This window comes from Corvus cornix, chromosome 3 (assembly GCF_000738735.6).
Source record: "Corvus cornix cornix isolate S_Up_H32 chromosome 3, ASM73873v5, whole genome shotgun sequence".
Taxonomy (NCBI): Eukaryota; Metazoa; Chordata; class Aves; order Passeriformes; family Corvidae; genus Corvus; species Corvus cornix.
Window position 1 is genome coordinate 101,186,673 of NC_047056.1, and position 25,555 is coordinate 101,212,227.

General features: G+C 40.4%; 1 protein-coding gene across 2 annotated transcripts in view; it reads left to right on the top strand.

The window, feature by feature from the left end:
* Positions 1-283: 283 nt before the first annotated feature.
* LPIN1 (lipin 1) overlaps positions 284-25,555 on the top strand; it is a 48,793-nt gene continuing 23,521 nt past the window's right edge. Inside the window, exons 1-10 of one of the 2 annotated variants that reach the window (XM_039569185.1) lie at positions 284-383; positions 10,335-10,535; positions 11,356-11,451; positions 12,663-13,000; positions 13,358-13,477; positions 19,044-19,173; positions 20,462-20,768; positions 22,208-22,301; positions 23,625-23,812; positions 24,761-24,854. In XM_039569185.1, the coding sequence (XP_039425119.1) occupies positions 10,344-10,535; positions 11,356-11,451; positions 12,663-13,000; positions 13,358-13,477; positions 19,044-19,173; positions 20,462-20,768; positions 22,208-22,301; positions 23,625-23,812; positions 24,761-24,854 (1,559 nt within the window). In that variant the 5' untranslated portion in view covers positions 284-383; positions 10,335-10,343. Of the gene's footprint in view, positions 384-10,334; positions 10,536-11,355; positions 11,452-12,662; positions 13,001-13,357; positions 13,478-19,043; positions 19,174-20,461; positions 20,769-22,207; positions 22,302-23,624; positions 23,813-24,760; positions 24,855-25,555 lie in introns of those variants that run through there. The other variant, XM_010393304.3, reaches the window with a different exon arrangement.

Genomic DNA, 25,555 nt, shown 5'->3' on the forward strand with positions numbered 1-25,555 from the left:
GACGCCTATCACGGACCTGCCCTAGGTCAGTCTAGGCTGAGCGATTCCCTTTTCCACTCCCCGTTTGTCCCATCTAGGAACGTGACTCGCCCTCGGCCGCGGGATCACCCCACACCACCGCGCCACTGCCCTGCCCCGCCCCGGCCCGCGGCGCCTGCGGCGGCTCCGGCCCCGGCGCGGCGGGCGGGGCTGGCCGGGCCCGCCCTGTGCCCCCGCCCCGCCCCGCCTGCCCCGGGCCCCGCGGTGCCTCCTCTCGGCCCCTCCTCCGGGGCGGCACCGCCGGGCGGCCTCAGCGGCCCCGAAGCGGCCCCGAAGCGTCCCCGCGGCCGCGGTGCGCGCAGAGGCGGCGGCGAGCGGAGCTGCGGGAGCCGGCCCAGGCAGAGGTGGGTGCCGGGGCTCGGGCGGCCGCTGCGGGAGGAGGGAGGCTCTTCCTCCTCCGGCGGCCCGCGGGCGGGGAAGGCAAGGCCGGGAGCCGCTGAAGGCAGCGGGTCCGTCCGGCTTGGGCATCCGGGCGGCTGCCCGCATCCCCTGCCTGCATCCCCTGCCCGCATCCCCTGCCCGCCTTTCCTTGCGGAGCCGCCTGGCTCTGGGCAGTGACAGCTGCGCCGGGATTGCTGTGCACATCGTGGCTGGACGCTGCTTTGTGCACGGGATTACAGGGAAGACGTGGTGCTTTCCAGGTGTCTCCTCAGAGGGAGGCACCCAGCGCGGGGGTCTCGGTTTGGACCGCCGAGCTGTGTGAGCTGGTGGGGGCCAGTGCCTCTCTGTGTGCTGCTGCTTCCCCTTTGGCTTTAGGAATTTTGCTTCCCTTTACCTGGCAGCTGCTGATGCAAATCGCTGCATAATGCCACTGCTTCACTAATACTTGCCCTGAGCTGGAATAATGACAGCAGTAACAGGACAGAGGGATTTAATGCCATAGCAGGGCCTGGCTAGCAGCAATGCAATGGCTACACAGGAAACGACACTTTCAGATATTTTGTATTTCTTTTATGTTACCCCCCCCAACGGTTATTACTTTTCTATTGATCAGTATATCATCTCCTCTACCTTCAAGAAACAAAACTAAATGTGTCTTGTGGGGAGGAGACAAAATACTGCAATATTGTTGTCCCCGTCAAATAGAGGAATTGCTTAGAGGTAGTATCTCAACCTAGATGTTATAGACCATCTAGCAGGTAATTTTTCTTTTCACATGCAAAGTCATCAGCCTTGATAGAGTTTTTGACGGCTAATTTGACTCCTAGTCTGGAGTGTGTTTTGAAGTGGTTTATTTTCTGGATAGCTTTATCTGTGTCCCTGCCTCTGCTGTCTCAGGGAGCAAATACTGGTAAATGCTTAGTGTACATACATAAGGTTTTGTTGTCATCAGTGCAGGGTTAGAAGTTAGATAGGTGAACTCCTATTACAGTAAAATGAACCTGCTTCCATGAAGAGAACTGGAGAAAAAGTGGGGAGATAGTGAAGGAGATCAGATGGAAAATGCTCAACATGATGATGTTATGATTTTAGGCATAAAGCCACAGAAATTGGTTCTAATGGTTTTAAATACTTTCTGCTTTTCTTATAGCTCCAGGTCACTAGTGCAGATACAGACTACGTGATAATATCTGCTTACCTGATGCAGCAGGGCCTGTTTGTAAGGGAGTTGGGCAAATTTTAGTCTTTGGCCCTTTTCCATACCTGAGCATGTGCAGATTTACAGATTTGTTTATCTGTGAACACATATACACACAGCAGTCATCAAAGCCAGCTAAAATACAGTAAAAGCTTACTTTAAATTCTAAAAATGCAGAAAATAGAGAGTCTAATGAACAAATTTGTTTTCCAGTCCTGCTGAAAGAAAGCATGCCAAGTCACGTGAGGTGTCTGTATAGAGTAGAACTACTGCTGTTTTTCCACTCAGATTTATGTTCCCTCACTGACATCAGAACAGTCGCACAGGGCAGCACAGTACATGACTTACCATGTATTGTTCAGCTATTTCAAAAGTTCTTGGTTTCAGGCATCAGTTTGTACTTTTCAATTTGTTGTAAAGTTTGAACCCCTTTATGCAGGGTCAGTCCAAAGGAGTCTCAGTCCTTCTCTACATTCCCTCAAAGTGTCTCCGTGAGGAGGGAAGCACTGTACAGTTGGGAAGTTAAGGTACATTGATATTAAAATGCCCTAGGGTACATCACCGTGTCCCGCAGCCATAGGGAGGAGCAGAAGAGAAGATCCAGCAGGCAGGAATTGTGCAGCAAGTTTGATTTATTTAATTATTTTACAAACTCTTTCATAGACTTTTTTCTTCATGGTCTAATTGGACAAGGATCAGCCACCCCTTGAGGGTGATTGGCTAAAATCCTAAACATCCATTGTCAAAATATTTTTCTACTATACTATAAACAAGACTTCTCAAGGCTGCAGGTGTTTCATTGTTTACAGAACTCTGCTACCTCTTCTGTGAGAGAAAAGTCTCTCATGGACTTAGAAAATAGCAAGAAAATCCTTGCTAGCAGCATTTTTGTATCCACACAGTGAGACCAAGGGAAATGTGGAAGGTCTCCCAAGAAATCTCTGGGAAAGGAGTAGACAAGTCTTGAGATATGATTTCAGGACTGCCTGGAATTTCAGTAGAGGTGTCCCTTGTACTGTGCACCGCTGAGTCTTAATTTCTCTCTTTCTTTGGTAGTAGCAATTGTATGGGTATGTGGTGACTCAGATCATCCCATTGATCTAGCTGGAAATTATTTTTTCTGGCTTTAGTGGTGTTACTTTGCAGTGCTGACACAAGGGCAAGATTTAGGAAAGTGGGGAGTGTGCATCTGGGAGGCTGGTATGGGGACTGTGGTTGTACCCTTTAATGGGTCTTGAAATAATTTTCCTGGACTCTTGGGTACCAGTTTGATACCCTGACTGTGGGGCTGTGGGCCAGTTCTCCTTTGTTTGAATATGGGGATTAATTGCAGGCAGGTTTGGAGTCTTCAGTTTTAATTTTTGATTTTAGTTGCTTTCAGGAAAATATTCTGTCCTTTACAGGGACTTCATGAAGTATTACACCAAGTGAAGTTTCAACTATTTGAAATAAAGTGCAATATCAGAACCAGAGGAATAGTCATCTCATAGTCAAAGTCCATGATTGTGAGTGAGTGTGAGTGGATGGGTTCTCGGAGGGACAGGCAGCTTGGAAGCTAAGTTTGACATTTGATCCATTCGACTCTCTGGCTGTTGTAAGAAGTCATAAATTTTGACACTGGCCTTGACTAACTTGGAATAGAAGTCAAATAGTTTCTAATAGAATTAAGCCCAGAATAATCCCAACCCTGAAATATTTCTGGAGGTTTGACTGGCAGGAAGCACAATGCTCTTACACTGGTGTAGAGTCAGACACAGGCTGAATTTTGCTTGCTGGTGTGGGACATACAAGTAAACTGCACCTGTCTCCCACCTGACCAGATGTACTGTCAGATCACCTGCAGGAGTGTGGTCTGTCCCATGCAGCTGTGACTGTGGGGAAGTCTGGAACAAATATGAGTATAATGAGACTTTGACTGAGTTTGCCCTCCGATTTACAGAATAACTAGAGTCACACTGCTCAGCAGAGTGCTCTGGAGTTCTCCCTCAGCAACTTGTCCAAACTGGGGTCATGGCTGCTTATGGCTCTCTGTCAGGTCGTGTCCAGGTTTCCTTTCTCAGGAAAAAAGAGTATGCAAGGAGAGTGCTTGTCTATGTCTCAGTTGGGTGAGCTTGGCCTGCTGCAGTTGGGATTTAGCCACAGTGGTAGACCCTGCTTGATACCAATGGGAGTTACACCCTCTGAGATAAAAGCCTCAGTAACTTGCCCAAAATTATGTGGAGATCTTGTAGGAAAATAGAGCTCTAAACTGAAGTTTCCCAAAGTCCTGTGCAATGTCTTCATGGCTCCTCTAGAGAAGGTAAATCCAGACTCTGATTTTACTCTGAAAAATGCACAACTTTGGTGTTCTGCCTGGGCATTTACTCAAAAAGTAGGGTGGAAATTCATGGCAGTGACTTTAGGTTGGATTGACGTAGGAACTCACAAATAATTAAGAAAAAAGTTTTTGAGAGTTCTTAATGAATTTTGGTTTCCTACCTGAAATGGCTTAAAATACTAAGGGATTTGAATATCCTGATCAAACAGCATTAGCGACTGTACAGTGTGTTGACAGCTTACTAATAAACAAAAGTACATATTTTAAAAATAATAGAATGATAGTTATTAAGAGCTTTTGTAGTTAAGAAGTCAGCATTACTATGGTTGTTGCACAGACATGGAGGGCTAAGTTTAATTTTGAAAATACTCATCTAGAGAATCTTCAGCTGAAATATTTTCTTATCTCCCCTACCTTTTTATCATAATTCTTTTTTTTTTGACCATAACGTCTGAAACTGTTTTTTATGGTAAAGAATATGTCAATAATAAAATTCCATTAGTTGCAGTAGAGGGATTAAGTGTGCAGTACTGCAGGCAAAACTGAATTGTTTCAGAGTCAAGAATAAGAAATACTTGATATGCAGTGAGTGTTAATAAGCACTGACTTTGAAATATTATCATTTGTTTATTATTTTTTGTAAATGAGGAATAATTTTCTTGAAGGGACCACAGTCTGATTCCCAAATGTAGTCTGGTCTCTCTCAAGCTTTACATCTTCAAAACAGAAACCAAGGGCAGGTCAGGGGACCAGATGGACAGGGTTTGTAAAATTGTCATAGTTTCAGTGTGAGCAGCAGAGTTGCAGTGATGTATTTTAACTGAACACTGGCCCATCAATTTTTGTCTTCCCTTCACCATTTCACAAGTTATATGGAAGTTCATAAGAGGAAAGTTGATTTGTTTTGTGCTTATGCCCATCACTTCAGCCATGGACCAGGGTCTCATCATCACATCAGGTATTAAAAGTGTAATTGAAATTTGTGTCTGTATTTTTTTTGTTGTTGTTTGGGTTTGTTTTGTTTTGTTTCTGTTATGTTTACCATTGCTGCAAATCTTCCTCTCCTGGCCTACAAAGCCAGTGCACAATCATAACCACAGAGCCTTAGAAAAGGGACTGAAAGAGACGTAAATGTTGCCAAAGCTCGTTCTTGGTGACCAGACCAGCTGTCACCATCCATTCTATAAAGCTCTGTAAACCTTTAAAAGAAGGTGACTGCTTCTGAACTGGCCATGGGAGTAGTGCCCAGTCCATCTTAGCTCCTTAGCTGTGCCTTGGAATTGTTGGGAGAGTGCTTGTGCCTAAAAGAAGCAGGTTTTGAAATTTACCAGAAGCAGATTTTGAAATTTAAATAGAGGTGTCCTGATTGTAATGGGCAGGTCTGTGATGGGATACAGGTTAATTTACTGCCTTGGACACAGGCACAGCAACAATGTCTTTCCCAAAGATTGCAGTTGCCTGTTCTTAAACTAGTCTCAGCAGATGTTTGTCCTGTTCTTCAAATTTTTCTGCATTGGAAATTTTGTATCTTCCAGAGGAAGTGTGTTCCACTTTTTAAATACCCTTACAGCATGCTACCTAAATGAACTGTTTTTAGAGCATGTTGAATAGCACTTGCATCCCTTAGTAATTTGGATATGTGTGGATATCTAATCTATTATTCATCTATTCATTAATGTTGTGGCACCTGGCGAGACGCTGGGTATTGCAAAAGGAAAAAAGGCTCTTAGTTCCTATGATTTTCAGTATTTTATTTTGAAAAATGCAGTAAAGAAAGATGAAATGGTAAGGGGAAGAGCTGAGCTGTAAAAAAAACCCCGAAAAACAAACAACCAAGACCATGCCACAAGGGGTACAATTACTGGCTTTTCCAGTGGAATTAGGACATAGTCTGGTGTACCTGCATGAAAGAAGTGGATTATCTAGATGACAGTGTATTTGATCTTACTCTGGCATCCAGCAGAGTGGGACTTTAAAGAATTAATTTTGTTAGGTCAATCTTTGCTAAGTGAATAAATAATTTAAGTAGTAAGGGATATCACCTAGCTATTTATTTTTGGCTTATTTTTCCACATGATGATAAATTCTGAAAAATTGCTGCTGTTTTTCTAGTGTCTTTCTGACACTAGAAAATAGCTTTAATTTTATAATAGATGCAAGATGTAGAGCTGTGGAATGTCTTCTGGCAAAGAACAAAACTCAAACCATTTGAAAATCCTGACAGAAGCAGTACAGGCTGTTCTCACTTGCAAGCTTAGATCAAAGGATTCTGAATTTTCCCAGCACGAAAAAATATTCTGTGCTGTGTCCACTAGCGTAGTATGAGAACAAGAGTTTTACTAAACTGAGTATAATTAACAGGCAAGCACTGCGAGTTTAACCCATGATGTAAACTCATGTTTACTGCTGAAGTTGCTGCTGCCTGGTCAGTAAGTGAAAGACTTCTTGGAGTGGCCAGAGTGAAGTGTTACTCCAAAACCACATCCAGTCCCTCTGGGGTTTGAGGAATGTTGGTTTCCTGGAGTGCTGACATAGTATGGGCTGACTTCAGGTTCAGAGTACAGACTTACAAACCTCAGACTCCAAACAATCTGAGCTTTGGTTGGCATGTATAAAAGGTAGGATAGAGGGCCTAAACCATCAGAGTCTAATTTCTGAACTCTCCCCCATTTTAACTACAGCATCTTTTCTTCCCTACATTTGAAATATAAACCCATTTTTGTTAGTTTGTTGGAGAAGTGGGGTTTATGTGATCAGTCTCCCCATCGGTCTTTTAACTCCAGAATGACTTTGTTGCACATGCCCGGTTCAGCCCAGCCTTAGAGGAGTGTCCATCACCAGCTCACAGTTTGAATGAGGCACTTTTTAAGGGATAAGAGGTTTCCACTGTGTAGAAGCAAGCTGTGCTGTGCCGTGCCATTTGGCCTCAGAGCTTGAGGATGGTGTGCTCAACTTTTTAAATCTGTAGGTATAAAAATAATCTCTACGTCCAAAGACAGGGCAGGCAGCGTAGCTGTGTTGTGAACAAGAATAGTTTCAAAATTCTCTGTTTAATATTTTAGGAGCCCAGCCGGTGTAACTTGTTAAGAGGACGTGTGAGTCCTCATATTTGGATTGTCTGCCCATAGCTCTCCCAAACAATGGGGTGTATATACTGTCCCAGCACCTTCTTCTCCATCAAGGAAGTCGTGGCTGTTTTGCACCTAGAAATTTTGTTACTTCAGCAGACCAAACATTAACTGGGGATAGCTATACTGTGTAATTTTGACCCTAATTGTAGCTGTCTTTGCATTTAATTTAGCTCAATAAGAAATGTGTTTGGTTTTGTGCTTTAGGTTGGAAGAATCCCCAGTAAAAACGGAAGTATTTTTCCACAGCAAAGGGGTAATTTTAAAAGTTTGCTTACATCTGTCACCCTGGAGGCTCACTTTTGAACTTTGGTTTGTGCCTGTGTCATGCCAACTTTTTTAAGAGTTTAGATGGTGGCCACCAAGATAATTAGGGGGCTAAGAGCTTTTGACTTAAAAGCAGGGGCTGAGAAAATTAGTTTTATTTATTCTTCAGGATATTCAGCTACTTTTTGGCGGGTATAGAGGAAACAGCTGGGATATTAGAAATGCACAGTGATAGGACAAGAGGCAGTGGCACAAGCTGCAACAAGGGCAATTCAGATTAGGTATTGTGAAGAAAATTTCCTGTATGAGGACAGGGATACATAGGAACAGGAGAGCAGGAAGGCTGAGAAATCTGCATCCTTGAAGACACTCTGCAGGACCAAGGTTGTGGGCAGCCTTGTCCAAGCTGTCCTTCCTTTGGGCAGAGCTTTGGACCAGGTGACCTTTAGGGGTCTGTTCCAACCTGTTGTTCTGTGACACAGTGTAGGGTGCGGCATGCATTTCAAGTGCTGTTCCCTATGAAAGAGCTTGCCACTAGATTTGCATTCAGGAAGGTGATGTTTCTAGCGTATAATAGGAGCCCAGAAGTGCTGATACCAGTTCAGTGCTGGAGAAAAGAATATAATTGCCATGAAGTTTTTGTGTGTTGGTTTTTCAGTAGGTGGCACTTTCTAGATGCCTGAATTGAGGGCTGTGCAAAAAGGCTTCTCCAAACACTATTTAGGGTTCATTCTTCTATTAGTTAACATCTGTCCTGGTTCTGGCTGAGATAGAGGCTTCTTCCTGGTAGCTGGTATAGTGCTATGTTCAGGATTTAGGATGAGAATAATGTTGGTAATACATTGCTTGTTTAGGTGTTGCTGAGCTGTGCTTACATTATGTCAAGGATTTTTTGGTGGCTTTTGCCCTGCCAGTGACAGGGCTAGAGGGGCATAAGAACTTCTGAGGACATACAGCCAGGGCAGCTGATCCCAACTGACCAAAGTGATATTCCATACCGTGGACCATCATGCCCAGAATATAAACTGGGGTGGGAGGGGAAATGGCTGTGGGCTGCCACTTGTGTAATGGCTGGGCATTGTTCGGTGGGTGGTGAGCAATTGCATTGGGCATCACTTGTTTCGTGTATTGAAATTCTTTTATTCTTCTTCTTATAATTTTTTATTATTATAATTATTATTACTTTGTCTCCTTTCTGTCCCATTAAACTGTCTTTATTTCAGCCCATGAAGTTTATCACTTTCAGTTTTCTGATTCTCTCATCCATCCTGCTTAGGATGGGGTATTGGTTGTGAGCAAGTGACTGTGCAGTGCCTTGTTGCTGGCTGAGGTTAAACCATGACAGCATCTTGTTCACTAAATACTTTGAAAATCAAACAGAAGGGTTTTTTTAAAGTTAGTGCCTAGTTTTAGTCTTAATCTTTTTGTGATTCTGCTCCCTATTTGTCAGATAGGGAAAGCATGATTGCTTTTCAGGGACAATGTAGTGATGACTACCATAAATAATCCTTCCTTCAGAGCACGTTTTGTGTCCTGATACCTATATATTGCAATAGAGACAGAGGAGAAAGCAAAGCCTCAGTCCATACAATGTGGAGGAACTTTTGAAAAAAACCACAGGTGAACGTTAATTAATTAGAAGAGCAATGCATGGAAGAAACCTGCCTTATAGCATTTCCTAACTTTCCGATTTTTTTACTGTAGTGTTTTCATGGTATTCTTTAAATAGTCTTTTGTTTATAACTGTAAATCACAGTTAAAATTCTGAGCCATTTTTACAGCATCTCATACATCTTTTTGTTGTTTATGAAAGAACACAGCTGAAAGAGTCTCTATTGTAGCAGATGATGCTGCTGTGCAGTGACTGTCTCAGGCTCTGAGCTCAGTTCTGTTCTCATCACCATCAATGGGAGTTTCAGCATTGCCTACCCTGCAACTGTCTCTTTTATTGATGTCCAGGTGGTGTAGTACAGCCTAGCAAAGAACTTGCATGTGAGTCTTATGTTCTATACTGAGTGCACAAGGACTTCAATGAAACTACTATCTTGGAATCTGCAAGAGGTGCTGGAAAAATAGTGAAAACAATAGACACTGGAAGTCTTTAAAACCTATACTGTTCAGGAAGGTATCTGCTTAAATTCACTCATATTTAGAGATCCATTAAAATACTTTTTTATCTTTTAAGCATATCTTAATGTGCATGTTAGTCATTTCTGGGGGACTAAATATATTAAACAGGAGGTGTATTATTAATGTGGAAGCAGCAAACTAAATGCTAAATACTAAATAAATCCAGGAGCAGGGGAAATAAAGCAAATCACTTCAACCATCAACATATGTGTAATTTTTAATAAAACTGCAGATACTGTTTGAAAAGGGTGTTTGAAACAAGAACAGTAAAGTTGCATTAGGAAACAATGGTCGAATGCTCTGGATTGAAGGTTGCTTGTCCAACCTTAATGCATATCTATTATCTGAATGCATTATAATAATCTTTTAATGAGAGAAATCCCTGTAAGATGGAAAAATAGTCTTTGCCTTTAGTGTGGTGTAAAATTAGGTGTGCTTAAAGCTATTCACTTGCCCTACCCTTAAAAGCCTATGGAAATACACAAGAAAAGTATTTCTGGTGTTGAGGGCACAATAAGTCATAGGAGGAGATGTTATTCTGGAAGTAATGCTTTTCTCTTCAGAGATAATTGGAGACATTTATGAGCTTCAGAGTCTCAAAGTCTGACAGTGGTTTTGAATTCAACTGGTTTTAATGCACTTTTGAAAGTTGTTACAATTTCCTGACTTACAAGGTCCCTTTTGTCCTTTAATAGCTCTCTACAAACTGTAAATAAATGATGTAAATAAATTAGGTGGGAAATCCTAATTTTGTGTAAAATTGTTAATTTATGAAACAGGAGAATACCCCAGTACAGGACTCTTCATCTCTCAAATGTCTCTTAAATACAAAGCAGGGATCAAAATCCAGGTTTTTCCACCTTTTGCGTTTCAGGTCCAAACCATGAATTACGTTGGACAGTTAGCAGGGCAAGTGTTTGTAACTGTGAAGGAGCTCTATAAGGGACTAAACCCAGCCACACTGTCAGGATGTATAGATATAATTGTTGTACGTCAGCCAGATGGAAATCTTCAGTGTTCCCCTTTCCATGTTCGCTTCGGGAAAATGGGAGTTCTACGTTCCAGGGAGAAAGTGGTAAGAAAATTTGACAATTTTTGTATGTTCTGTCTTCTGTGAGCATGGAAGTTACTGAATGTTCTGTGGTCTGCTAGTCAAGGTTTTCTTTAGACACCCTTTATAAAGAGCCTGAATTAAGACAAGCTTCATTTAAAATGGTTGTTACTGATTCTTGCAGTTCAGAGCATAATTTGTAAGACATTGCCTATAATAAAAAACAAAACTAGCCATGACATTTGTAACATTTATATTCAATAAAGCAAAATTTTGAGTGTGCTAATTTAAGCCTGTACTAAATTTCATTAGTGACTCTATTAAAACCCCTTTCTTTGACATGTTCAATGGTAGTTCCAAAAAGGGAGATATTTGTGAAGTAATATTTTCAGATAATAGAACCTAGAGGTTAATTGAAGCTAGAAAAAACAGTGAGTACCTTGAAATAAATCTAACCAAGCTGAGTGAGCTGACAGTGTACCAGATGTGAAGTTACCGGTGTGACAGATTATTTTAGGAAGTAATTTGTAACTACATATAGTCTAGGTTCTAATGCAGCTAGAATTTTCAGCAGAAAGATCCAAAGTCAGCATGGACATTGTTCAGTTCTTACTTAGATCAGAAGGAAATGCCAGTATTTAGGATAGGTAGAAGTTGAAAAATATTACTGTGCCAATGGTGTACTGTGTCCTGAAATACAACATAAATGTAGACTTGTGCAAGTCTCCAAAAAATTTACAGTGAAAATGGAGTTGTTTCCTACTCTTCCCTGAGAAGCATTTGCCCAGTGCCAGCAGCAGGACTAACTTTCTTTTCATATGAGAATATATTTGTTTCCTTCCAGGTTGACATAGAAATTAATGGAGAGGCTGTAGATTTGCACATGAAACTAGGAGACAATGGGGAGGCCTTTTTTGTGCAGGAGATGGATAATGATCAGGTAAGAGTAAAAACTACTTATAATTCATTAAAAATACCATGCTTGCTCTTTAGACTCAGTTTTGAGTTCAGGAATCTTGTTGGAAAATATAATTTTATCTATTTTATAGTTTTGAAAGTTTCTGGACAATTTTCTGCTACGGAAATCTAATGCTGTCCTGTTACTTTGGGGTTTCTTTCTTTGAGTTGCTGAGATTTGAAAAAGCTAAAGATAATCACATAAGTAAAAAATAAATCATGTGCATGCCAGTGCGTGAACAGAAATGTACAGAGTTCACATGCTCCAAAGTTGTGTGCAAGAGGTTAATGTCCAGGGACCTGTTTTTTGCAGAAATCTTTAATTTGAACATATGTACCAGACTGCCAGTAAAAGTGTATGTGCTCTGTAAACATCTGTGCACACATTAATTCTGGTGCTCCCTATAAACATGATCTCACAACTATTATTCATGGGGAGCTATATTTAAATGAGAGTGTCTGCTGTTGAGCTGTGGTTAAATACTGGTCCAAATAAGTTATGGTTACACTAACTTTGAGTAGTCTACACGTAATGTAATATCAGAAAATTTTTGCAGGCATTTCTCTTCAGATATCCCCAATAATTTTTGTTCAGAGCAGGATGAGTTTTCAAATTCCTGTGTTGAGTATGATAGTACTAGTTTCAGGTGAGAGCTTTGTGAATGTGCATCTCTATATCTTTATGTTTAAAATTTTTGTGTGATAACAGTTATTTGGTGGCTGAAAACTGCTGGAAATACTTCCATGAATGCCTAGAGATGTAAATATATGATTGAATAGCAGGATGTTTGTGTGACCTAATTATAAACTATTGACCTATCTGACTACTATCTGTCATCTGTGTTGAGAAGGGGAATTGTATTTTACAAAATCTTCAGGTTCTAAACTAAGATTTTGTTTCTGCTCTGTATCTTACATGAGGTGGACAGAGACTTATGCTGTAAACTGGCCAATATTAGATGCTCAGAGGATGCTGTATCAAGAGTATTGTGCCTGGTTTGTCTAAGGAAATGCAGCTATGGCAAAATTTCCATATGCTATAGGAGCATAATGAACATCCAGATGTCTGATCTTTGTTACTTTTCTGAGGAGTGAATAACTTAGATTTTGGTAATTGTGCATAGGCCTTAGAACCAGTTGTATGACTGGTGAAAGAGCTAACATGTTTAATGGTTTGAATTTTTTCTTTTTCAGGAGGTAATTCCTTATCATCTCTCCACATCTCCCATTCTGTCTGAGGGGACTGCTTTAATGGAATCCCAGCTGAAGAGGAATTCCATAGACAGGATACGAAACCTGGACATCAATGCATCCTCACAAGTCCTGCCCCAAACCCATGGATCCCAGCCTTCTACTGAAACATCTCCAGTCTGTAGCTCTGTGAAAAAAAGAAGGAAGAAGAGGAGGAAGTCAACTCATAAAATAGACAGCTTAAAAAGAGAAGACACACATGGAGACACATCAGAAGATGAAGACATGTTTCCCATAGAGATTAGTTCGGAGGAAGAAAAAGAGCCCTCGGACAATTCAAGGTATCAGTGGATTTGAGATATGTGATGGAAACCTAGGTTAATGTTCCAGTCCATGTCTTCTAGAAGTAATTTTTAAGTCAGAACATATGGCTGATGAAGGTGTTACTTTAAATCTTTAGACTAGAAAGCTTTTGGGAATGTTAGTAATTAAAGTCATGAAAATGACATTAAAAACGTAAGAAGAACCCTCTGTGGTGGTGTGAACTAGATGGTTTGAATCAGATAACATTTATCTCCTTTTAGTTCAGGTTATACTAATTCTCTGCGACAGGAGAATACATATATACATATCTGATGTATATGACAATTCAGTAATCAAGTATGGTTTTTAAATGTCACTTCTTTTCCTCTGTTTAGGATCCCTGTGCCAGATGTGTTTGTTGATGATGTATCTGACATAAAGGCTCCTGCAGTTTCTGTGCTTTCTCAGTCTGCACCTTACCCTCATTCAGATGGTGAATGGTCACCTCTTCAAAGGTACTTTTTCTGATAGTACAGTTCTAGATACTACCCTAATTTTAATTTTTCTGGTAGTGTCTTCTATGCCAGTGCTATATGAAGTCTTACTAAAGGTTTTGATGGCAAACATGGTCACTGACCATTATTAGATGAGTGCTTTTTATTTTTGCAATAAGATAGTGTACCAAAACATCAGGCTGGCTTTTTCCTTGATGCAGCAAATGCATACATACAAATGCAGGTCCATAAATTCTGAAGAATATTTTTATCTGTTACTGTCACCGTTTGCATATAAATACTGTAGAGAGGATGAATGCTTTGTGAAATCTGAATGCCTGATGCACACCTCCCATAAGGACTTCAGTGAATATAGTTCTATAAGTCTTCAGTACTTTGAGTGTAATCCTTTTAAGAATTTGCCAGATTGGAGTTGATATATAAAAAAAGGTGTTTTTTTTTTAAGGAATGTGAGCTTTTAATGTCCATTTTAATATAGACATGAAATATTTACTGTGTGGAAAGAACACTTACAGTAATTTTCTTGATTTTTCCTGTATGTGTGTTTGTGTGCATGTGTATACCTTTCATGTCAAAACAAAGCAGTTTGGACCTCCCTTCTTGTGTCCGTCAAAAAGGGACATTTTTTGCTTAATGTGCATTGCACTATAATTCCAGTTAGGTCTGTGTGTGTGTGTTGTCATGCACGTGTGCTCCACACCCCTATGCAGGCTGCTGGAGTGCAGCAGTATTCACAAGACCTTGTCCTAAGAAGTCTAATCTCAATATCCTGCCTCTGTAGTTGAGGGGCAGAGGAAGGGATTGTGAGGAGATTATTTTGGGGCAAGGGCTAAATTGAAATATTTTGAATAGAGTTCGAGAAACGTTCTCCAGTGCCTGCAAAGCCTGACCTGCCCTTTCGATGGCTTTTGGAACTGTATGTTCTGTTTGTTTCTTGATTGCAGTATCCTGGATTTTGAAAACTCTCAATGTAAATTCAGTGTTTGTGTAGCTAATGCACAAAGAGTTTATGTTAATTAGCACTTGTCAATAGTGACACCTTGTCTTTCTTTCTCCCAACATGCTCTTCTGCCCAGTAAGGCTATAGACTGTACAGGGCAAACCTCTCTCCTCGCTGTTCCAGCAGACAGAGGCCTATCTAACTCTTGTCCTCAACAATCTTCTCACTTTTCTCTTCCAGACAGGTAGAACAGTTGTCCTCCCTCTTTTCTGGACTGCTTTTTAATCCTTTTAACACTTTAGTACACTTTTAACACATTAAGTCTATGTGAATGCATTGAATTGAGAACTGTACTTATTGCTAACCCAGACACTTTGAAAGTGACATTGGAAACCACTTCTTCTGCTTGCTTCTTTGTGGGCATTGAGTCGAGGTAACTTTACCTTGATGAATCATCCACTGAAAGAGGGTAGCTGATATAAAGTCATGGCAATGAGAGCCTGGGTTAAAAATCAAGTTCATTAAGATGATAAAAACCCAAAAAAGTAAGAACTTAGCTAGTGAATTCATTCCTCTAAATACTGATGTTTCCACATAGCTTTTTACAATCAGTATATATTTTAATGACATTTTTATCACATGGGTTTCCTGAGTTGTTTGCTTGTCCATAGGTTGCTAAAGTAAAAGCAAAACAAAAACCTCAGAGATTAAGTTAGCAATAAAAAATGCAAATCTTGTAATGGGAGGAGCCCAGTGCCAAAAGAAAACTTCTTTCCTCTGTTCCATGGTTTGGGAGGGGGAAAGACTTTCTGTATGTTGGATTGTGTTGGGGGGAAACCTTGCAGAGTAAAGATGACGCAGTAGATAAGGGATCTTGGTTGAGGTTTAGGAGACTGAGACTAAGCCTTTGTTGTAGTGTAGGATTCCTCTTTTCCACAGAGCTAAAAGTGAATACAGATACTTTCTGTGTTACCTTAAATTCAAGAAGTCTCAAGATTCTGCAGTCAAGCTCTTTTACTCCATTAAGTCAGTGGAGAGAGGTCACAGCAACACTAAAAAATTTAAAGTAGTAGACCATGACCTCTGCAATTCTCCGTTAATGGTGGGAAAGCTTTGAGTAATAAATCAGGCTAAGTTACTCATTTCTTATGTCAACATAGTTGCCATACTAGGTGCCTAAAGCCCTATCAAAACTGAGAGTCTTGAGGTTTTCTCAGCTTCTGGGTCTGCCCTCTTTAACCTGACCATGTAGCAGCGCTAAGTCAAAGTGAGATCCTGGGATATTCAAAACTGTTCTCTTTAGCATGTTCTCTTGGCAAAGAAGGGCAGGAGCACGGGTTGGGATGGAGCAGGGATGTGCTCTAGGTAGCTCCGTGAACTTTGCTCTGGAGGTCATCTGTCTTACAGACTAGGTAGACAGCTAAAGTGCTGTAGCAACTTGTCTGAGTGAGACTCTGTGTTTGCAGCTGTTGAAATAAGAAATGCGTGGTGGGTCTTTCAGCAATATATCTCCCTCTGTGTGAAATAAGGCATGCTATTATGGCCACATGAGAGGAGGGTCAGAGGCTCTCAGTCATTGCTGTGACATGTGCATGATGTAGGCCTCTTTCCTTCTGATTATCTTTTCACAGGTATTTTTTGTCACATAAGACAGGACTTTTCCTCAGGTCACACTCCTCCTTTTTCAGGCATCTCTTTGCTTCCAGTGGAAAATGCTGCAAAAATCATTGTAGTCTGTTATTGCAGAACTGCCAACTACAGGCCAAGTTCCTTGTTCTTTGTCATTAGATTAGATTAGGTGCAGTCATAGCTGTTAAGGAATACACAAGACTGTGACACAAATATTCAGCATCTATAGGATGTGAATCAGAGATGCTGATCTAAATGACTGAAGTTTCCCTTCCTTCTTGTGCACTGTTGACAGGATGGGTGGCTCTGGTTTGATCTGCAGTATCTCAGCAATCTGTGCAAGGCAAGGAAATTTCAGCTGGGCTGAGTCAGTGCATAACTTAGGGACACAAGGATTGCAAGACATAGTTCAGCCCAAGGCAAACCCAGATCATTGGGCAGCCATTGCAGCAAGAACCTTCAAAGAGCAGAACTCTGCCTGCTTTAATAGGCACCACATATGAGTGCCATATTTCTGGTACTTCTGTTGTGTCTCTGAGAATATAAGTCATGGTGCTGAGCAGCATCTCAGGCTCTTCCCCACTCAGCTGTGTGTACAAGGGAACTGTATTTTCAGGGAAAATTATGGAGAAGACGAGGTTCCCCTCCACCCCAAATCAGTTTTCTTACTGCAAAATGCAGAGGTTCTACCCAAACTGAAGCAATACCTCTGTTCTCTCAGGGTGTCTGAGCAAGTGAACTTGGGCTGAACAAGGCCAGATTGGAGATTTTCTATGTAAACAGTAGGTATCTTGGAGGTTAAAATGTCTATAGTGCACAGGGTAAGTAAGACATGAAGTGACAAGGCTTCCTTAAATCTGGATATTTTAGGCTTAAAGCAGCAGTAGGGGCATTATTGCCTACTGAGATTTTCTGAAGTGCTTAGGCTCCTGATTTCCAAGGTTTCAGTGTCCTGTAAGTATGGAAAATACTGCAAATCCTACAAACTTTTCAGTGGGAGATTTAGAAGTTGCTGAAAAACCCACTAAGCATTTCTTGAATCCTTAGAGATTGAAAATACTTTTAAAATTGCATTGTATTGATTCCTTCATCTGGCAAATTGTAGGTTATACGCTAAGGACTGATAAAAAAATTGAAATTCGTAGGCCCTAAAAAGATGGGTTATAAATTTTATAATTTAATTAGGTAACATAAATATCTGTATCTAAAAAGTCCTAGTGTTTGTCCATATTAAAAGTGTATCTTACTGCATAGATGAAAGCAGTGAATAATGCAGATAATTAGGTTGCTGTTATTTCAGATATGAATGTGAAGTAATTATGTTCATGTGATCAGTGAATTCCCTACCAGCTGGCTCTGCAGAATATTGAAAAAGAGAGGCTTCATAGCACCTTCCAGTACCTAAAAGGGAGAGGAACTTTTCATAAGGGCATGTAGTGGCTTTGAACTGAAAGCTTGGACTTTTGTCAAGAAGTTCTTCACTGTGGGGGTGTTGAGGCACTGAACAGATTGCCATGAAAATTTGTGGATATCCCATCCCTGAAAGTGTTCAAGGCCAGGCTGGATGGGGCTTTGAGCAGCTGGTCTCATGGCAAGGTGATTGGACTGGATGGTCTTTAAGGTCCCTTCCAACTCAAATCATTCTATGAGTCTACCTTTACATAAATTCTTCATGTTTGATTTATTCTTTATCTTTTTCTGAATAAACTGAATATCCAAACCAGTTTTGCTGTTCCATAGGATTGTAGAATCACAGAATGATTTAGATTGGAAGGGACCTTAAAGATTATCTTGTTCCAACCCCACTGCTATGGCCAGGGACATCTTCCACTAGACCAGGTTGTTCAGAGCCCCGTTTAGTCTGGTCTTCAGGGCTGGGGAGTCCACAACTTCTATGGGCAACCTGTGACAGTTTCTCACCACCCTCACAGCTTTTTATCCATGAACACCCTCAAGTAATTCTTCCCAGGGCTGCTCTCAGTCCATTCTCTGCCCAGCCTGTATTGGGATTGCCTCGACTCAGGCATAGCACCATGCACTTGGCCTTGTTGAACTTCATTGTGTTAGGCACTCATGAGATGGAAGCCTTTTGTTTTTGAGAATGAAAGTAACTCAGTTTGGACCTTTGATTTAGGAATGTTGTAGATTCTTTTGTTGCTTTTAGTTTTTAAATCAGGATTGGATGAGTATACAAAGACATGTTATGGCTCAGATAAAAATGCAGGCTTTGTTGAGGAGGTTCTGGGGGGAAATACTGTGACGTGTTGTACAGAAAGGCAGAGCAGATAATCTGATTTTTTCCTACTGTCCTTGAAATCAGTGATTCATTATTTATTAACGACTGACTTGACATCACATTCTTGACTTCACCACATTAAAAATATGCTACAGGCTGATAATTTACTAATTAATTTATAAATATTTAATAGCAAGTAGTTATCAAAACAAACAGTTAAATACGTTTAAACTGAAAGGGCTCAAATTCTTTGTGTAGCTCCTGCTGTTTTCCTTATAAACATCCATCCAATGGTACAACTGAACAAGTTAGAAAGGAGTCAACTGGATTCCTCAGACTAAATTATAAACTTAGTCAGGATAAGGTGTCTTGTTGATGTGAGCGAGTAATTTCTGCACTTCGCATACATTATAACAATACTAACATCTGTTCATCTGCTGCTGTTGGTACCATCCCCATTCTTTTTTCCATGCAGAAAACCAAAAATCCTCCTGAAATGTTCGGGTCCAGTGTTCTTGTTCCATATCTTTCAGCTTCTGAAATCCTCCTTCTCTGACATCACTTACTGAAAAAGGGATGAGACCTCTGAATGCCAGTGTAAGAGGACCCTGAACTGTTTAAACCATTTTTCTATGTTTTCATACTTTTAGTTGGCTCTTGATTATTTCAGTCTTCAATCCTTTGTATTGGTGGACATCAGTTTGAAAAGTATTTAGTGTGCTGTGGTTACTTTTGTAACATTTTTGTTTGTTTTTCTTTAGCCCTTCAGATTCACGTCCTCCTACTCCTCAAAGTGACTCAGAATTAGTCAGTAAACCTACAGACAGAAGTGGACTGAAGGATAATCCTCACATGCACTGGGCATGGGGAGAGCTACCCCAGGCTGCAAAGGTATCCAACATAAGTTCTTTAATTCCTGCTCGCATCTATTGTGCTTTAATAGGGCCCATGTGCTTAGTCTACTGCAGACTGGTGAAGAGGAAATGGATCCTGATTTTACACAAAATTACAGTGTTTTATGTAAGAGAATTGAATCTTGCTCCGTAGGAGGTATAGGAAAGTACCTTATGGCATGGATATTCTCAACACTGATGATACACAGAAAACGAAGAAGTGCCTACTAGTCTTGTAGACTAATCTTGTAGACTGTTAGAAGCTTAAAAACCAGAAAAAAATCAAGCCCAATGTCCTTTGGTAAATCATTGAAATTCGTAAATGATCTTAAATGGAAATCAGGTGCTTTGTGTTACCAGTCTAATTCACAGAAATTAAAATGGGCTGCTTGGGTACAAGAGCATCCAGAGTCACCTGCAGTTCTGATCTCTGGATGTGCAGATGTGCTGTTCTCTTGGCTGAGAGGACTGGCTTGATGCCTGTCTCCTCCTGGAGCCATTTGTCCCAGTTAGGTGTGGGATCTGTGCAGCATTGTCTCCAGTGCTGCACAGAAACTGTTGGCAGCTGCCCACACTGCAGGCTGGTCAGGTGCTGGCTGGCTCCTCGTGATAGCTCTGTAGAGTCACAGCATTCACACAGGAAAGAGGAGGCTTAGGGTTTACACATGCACCAGGGTATGAGAAATAGAGGTCAGGTTTCAGTGGAATACTGCAACTATGGGGGCTGGGATGGTGCAGAGTTTGGCACCTCCTGCTGAAGGCTGGCTTCTCTGCAGAAAGGACTGCAGGAGAGATGGGCTCACATGCAGTATAAAGAAGAAAAAGTTCTGCTTTGCAGGCCAGGGTAGTGGGCATCTTGTTCAGAAAGACTTAAATTCTAAATCTGGGGATTAGACAATGTCCTGGAGCCTGAGAGCATCTTGACTGTGCAAGGACTCCAGTCTGCTACCTTCTATTGTTTGTCAGGTTTATCTTCTGATGGAAAGCCAGGATTTTCACAGGAAGAGAGGAAGGCAGAGCGGGAGGTGGCATGTTCAGGTGAATGAAAATGAAGACTGTAGAGCACATTGCAGAACAAATCTTTCCTGGTCCCAAGATGCAAATGAATTTTGCACAAACACACAGCAGAGATGTCTTTTCCATATTGTAGTTTCTCAGTTAGTAGTGACTTTCTGCTGTAGTTGGTCATCTTGGCAATCTGATCTCACTGGAGTAAACAGAACAGGTTAAACTGGCTGTTGGATTTTTTAAGAGCTTTTCTGTAATCTGTTTAATTTTCCTCACAGGCCAGTGTTCTGCTCAAAGCAAAGGAACCCAGCATGGCAGATGTAAATCCTGAAAGCACTCACTTTCGGGTCATCCAAAGTTCTCCTGTAGAGGAGTTTAACACAGTGTCTCCTCTGCCTGCCCTTGGACAAGCAGATGCAGCAATTGCTGATGAAAGTGAGCCCTTACCAGCTGAGACAAATAAACCAGAGACAGAGCTGCCAGGAGCAGCTGAACCCCCATTGCCTGCAAATGAAGAAATAAAACAAGCTGCAGCTTGCTCAGCCCAACCGACTGGCAAGACAGATTCCCCTACCAGAAAGAAAGGTAAAGCTCTTGATCCTGCACTCTTATATGTATGATTTTGTCTTCAGATTTCATGGTGATAAAGCATCTTATTGCTGTATAAATTAATCCGTGCCCTGAAGGTGCTTTCAGATCAGGAAAGGAATAAGCTTTGGAATGAGCCCTCAAAACCTGAGTTGTGCATCAAGCTGTTCACATGAGATATGTATTAGATAGAAGATTCTGCTTGGTTAGAAGTTTTTGGCAGTTCTGTGCATATGAGCAAGACTACAAAACTTACTCCAATCTTGTTCACATTTGACGGATTCAGGGATTTCACTTTTTTGTATAAGCAGACTGTAGGTCTGCTGGTTCACCTGAGTGATGTGTTGCTGGTAATTGTGGAAACTCTCTGCTCTAGTGCAAAATTGTAATATGTCTTTTGCACAAGGAACAGATTTGCCATAAAATAAGGTGATTTTGTTTTACGTGCTTTCCAGTTCTGTGTGTACATTTTATAACAAGTGAACAAGTGTTACAGTCTTCACATGAAATTTATTTGATTACAAATGTTCTGTTTTACAGCACTGATTATTCCATAATTATGTAACTCTACATAAGCCTAGCTTGTGCAGCTGCTTTTTAATCAGTAAATATACAAGTTTCTTAGCCTCTTCCCCATGCATTCTACTGTCTTTGAAAACAAAAAATGATGTGTTTCTCTGCTTATTATTCAGTCCTTGTATAGATTTTCTGGTTGCTTTTGTGGTGCTTGGTGTTGGAAATCGGGACAGTGAGAAGCTGTGGTTTGAGAATGAATTCCAAATTAGGTTTTGGCCTTACAGTGGTTACTTGTCTAGGTGAACTGGCAACAACAGTACAGCAGTGGCTCTATGTTGGTCCTAGTGACAGGCCTAGAAGGGGTGTGTTGTCCCCTACGGTGGTGCATCTGCACACACAGCACATCAGGTGTATGTGCTTAAAAGTGAGTTGTCTCCATAATGAGCCAGTTATAGTGTGTTAGTGACTATATTTTAGTCTGTTATTTCCCCTTTTCAAGGAGGGATGGAAGATTAGTTCTCAAAGATTAAATGCTCTGACTGCCATGCTGTGATAATAGGCCTATGCAAGTACTTAGAAGGTTTTCCCTTTGCTGTTTTCTGGTGGTAGCCACTGCCTTCTGATTCCCAGTGATTTTGTCTGGGATAGGGAGTCTTTAGCCTGTTTCAAAACTAGTCCTCTGCTGTCCCATTTTGTTAATTCATAGTTTGAACAATGTAGATATGAAACTTGTTTTGAAATTTTTGGCAGTCTCGTTTTGTACAAATACGGTTCAGAAACGGTTATAACTTGTCTGGTTTCTCAATCTTAAAATGAATAGCTAAACAGTAATAACAGCTCTGGATTAATATGAATTAATATTAATTAATTAATAATTAAATAGTATTAATTAATAGGCTTATTTTTTCTGTGCCTTACAGACAAACGGAGCCGGCATCTTGGTGCTGATGGTGTCTATTTAGATGACCTTACTGACATGGATCCAGAAGTTGCTGCACTTTATTTCCCCAAAAAGTATAAGTTCTTTTCTTATATTTTTATTTTTTAAAGAGCTCTTATCACCTTCCATATTTAGATCAAACTCTTCATTGCCAACCAGATAAGACGTCTCTTTCAGGGTTCAAGCAGAGATGAAGGCAGAAGGAAAGTAACATTCTGTAGAGAGGAATATTAGAACTTTTGGAACTGCATTTGGGCATGAGAAGAGTGCTTGCAGCTGGTTTTCTGTTTTGGTCAATTAAGCATATATATTGATTGTGAATGGTTATGTGATGTACACTGATGTTTGTGAGTGTTACTCACATGTCCTGGGGGAGCAGTTGGCCTTGGGATATATTTATCTCCATGTCCTGACTTATTACTATAAAGAACATATCTTACTGTTAACAGTATTAGCAGAAAATTATTGCTCTGCTGTTGCTTTACTGTGGTTGATCACCTATAAATATGAATATCAGAAAATAGTTTTTGGAAGATGCATGACAGAGTTATATATGAAAATACTGCACCCTGAACATACAATTTCCAACTTGTTCTGATCTTTATTAGAGTCTCTTGCAACATTTATAGTTCTCTTTTGACATATACTCTAGTCACTTGATGAAAGTCATTGAGCAACAACTAAAGCAGCTTGTGTACTTTATTTTTCTTTTTTTGCTTGCTTAAACTCAGCTGTTGTAATATTAACATTTCAATAAAACTGAGAAGAATTAGTTATATGGGGAAAATGTTGGATTGAAAATTTCTTTCTCAAATGCATTCATATAAATCCGGAGTGGAAAGCAGAGTTTGATGAGCTTACACTTTGTAATAATGATCTCATCAGATTTTAAGTGGGTATAATGATTTATTGTTTCTTAAAATTTTAAGCCTAGTAGTTTACATGGAGAGTGTTTTCTCTATATATAAATGACACATAAATACACAAACATACACATAATTTTTTTGGGTTTAGCTGTCAGTTTAGTTAATATAAATAATAAACTAATATGCTTACTCTTGTTCCTGTGTGGGAATAGTTCTACTAGTATAAACTCTGCTTACTGTACCATTATTTTGTCTACTAAGATTATACAGTTTATTGTCTTATTTTCCTCGCTCTTGTAAATAAGTGAAAATATAATTATACATGCCTATTTTAGGCAAGTAAGTAGAAGCAATCTAATATTTGAGGGCACATGAAGGCCCTATGTTACTTTGTTTTGTTTTGCTGTAAAATTGAAATTTTTTAAATTTTGTTTTTCTCTAAGCTTGTGTCAGATGTAAACAGTGCTTGTTGAAGGGAGTGAATTTGGGAATGGATATGTGAAGACTGAATTCCTGAATTTTCTTTTCCAGTGGGGATAATGCCCAAAGCAGGAACACGACTGACTTGGGGCCGCGGCCAGCCAGCCACTCCCCGCAGTCTGTCGGGAGCTCAGGTGTTGACAGTGGAGCTGAAAGCACCTCGGATGGAATTCGGGATTTGCCCTCCATTGCCATTTCTCTCTGCGGAGGCCTTACTGAGAACAAAGAGATAACCAAAGGTACAGGATGGCTCTGTGAATTGCAGACGTGTGCTGGCAGCTGGGTTTGAGCTTCCCAGCCTGAGGCTGCAGAGCCCTCCTGTGGCTGTGCTCAGCATTGTGTTGAGAAGATAAATACTGGCCATGTAATGATAAACTTCCTAGAACTTTTCATGCTTAGAATAGTAGACTCACATAGGACTTAGTATTTTTAACACATTTGAACAATCTGCTATATATGAAAAATTTTGAAAGTATTTTATTGGTACTTTTACTTCCTGATAGTGCTATGTTTTGTATCACAGTCATGTTAATGATACTTTTGCCACTTAGTACAGTATAAAGCTAGGAAATTCACAGCTGTTGGAGTCAGGAATGAAAAAGGTGGTCCATAAACGGGGACATGAGGAGAGGGAGTTGAAAAGTTTAACCTGATTCCTGCCCTACCTCCAGTTTCTTGTGTAACTTTTAGATAAGTCACGATACTCTGTACCTTAAACTTCCAGTGGCATAATGTGAAAATAAATGTGTTAAGACTTGCATTTTCTGCAGTAATGTGGCATCGTAAAATCATATGAGCCTGATGCTACACTGACTGATGCTCAGAAGCTACTTATTAAAACATTTCATATATCCTGTGAATTATTTGGGTCATACTGTCACCTGAATCACTTCTAAATTTACATAACTTTTCTAAAAGGAGATTTCCTCCCTCACAGTTCCATCCCTGAGCTTTCACTTTAGGTTGTATTTTGAAAGGAAAGACACCCAGAAGCAAACAAAGAAACCCTCATCATCTTCTGAGATTGAGAATCTCTGAACAATTTGCTTCCATATTGCAGTTAACTCTCAGCACCCTCACAATGAAGGTGAAACAAATGTGTCCAAGAGGTGCTAAGAGGTTTAGGTCAGCCCATCCCAGGCATCCATAAATGCATGCTTTACAAGTGTAACTTTTTCCCCCCACAGAAGAATTCTTAGAACATGCAGTAACATATCAGCAGTTTGTGGACAATCCTGCAATCATTGATGACCCTAACCTTGTGGTTAAGATTGGAAATAAGTAAGTATATTTCAGAAAAAAAAAAATACTGTTGCAACAGCAAGACACTTCTGTGTCACTTCAGTGCATTACATCAGTACAACTGTAGCTGAAAATCAGGTTTTGAATGTTCATAGCTTGGATTCATCCAGAAAGAGTCAACTCCCTAGTGAATTCAGGTCCTTCTAGTTACCTTTCCTCCTTTGAAGAAAGTGAAGAGCAGTTTCAGATGACCTATTACAGCTAACTGACGCAGTTTGACTTTCAAGAAACTGCTATTAAATGCTAATAGTATTCACATTCAGTTGACAGAGTAAAAATGAAATGTGATGTGAACTTGCTAAGGCTTGCCTGGAGCCAGATTGAATAATTAATATTTACAGAATGTGTCAGTCTGCTTCTAATCACTCAGTAAAAGCAGTTTTTTTGTATATACTGAATATTTTTGCTAATACACCTCTGTGGAGGCATTGATTTTCAAGACTTGTTAAACTTCACCACCGAGTATGAGGTTTCCATTTCTTCAAGGCTAAGACATTATTTTGTATGTTTATATTGCTGGCAGCAGGGCAGTGCTGTAGGCTATGCCAGATGCAGATTTTTGGGGATTCTTTAACTTGAGAGCTCCTTGCACCTGGCAAACGGTGTTAGAGAAGAGATCATGACTTTGTGCTGTGCTTAGAGGTTTGGCTACCCTTAGTCATAGACGTGGCTCATGCAAG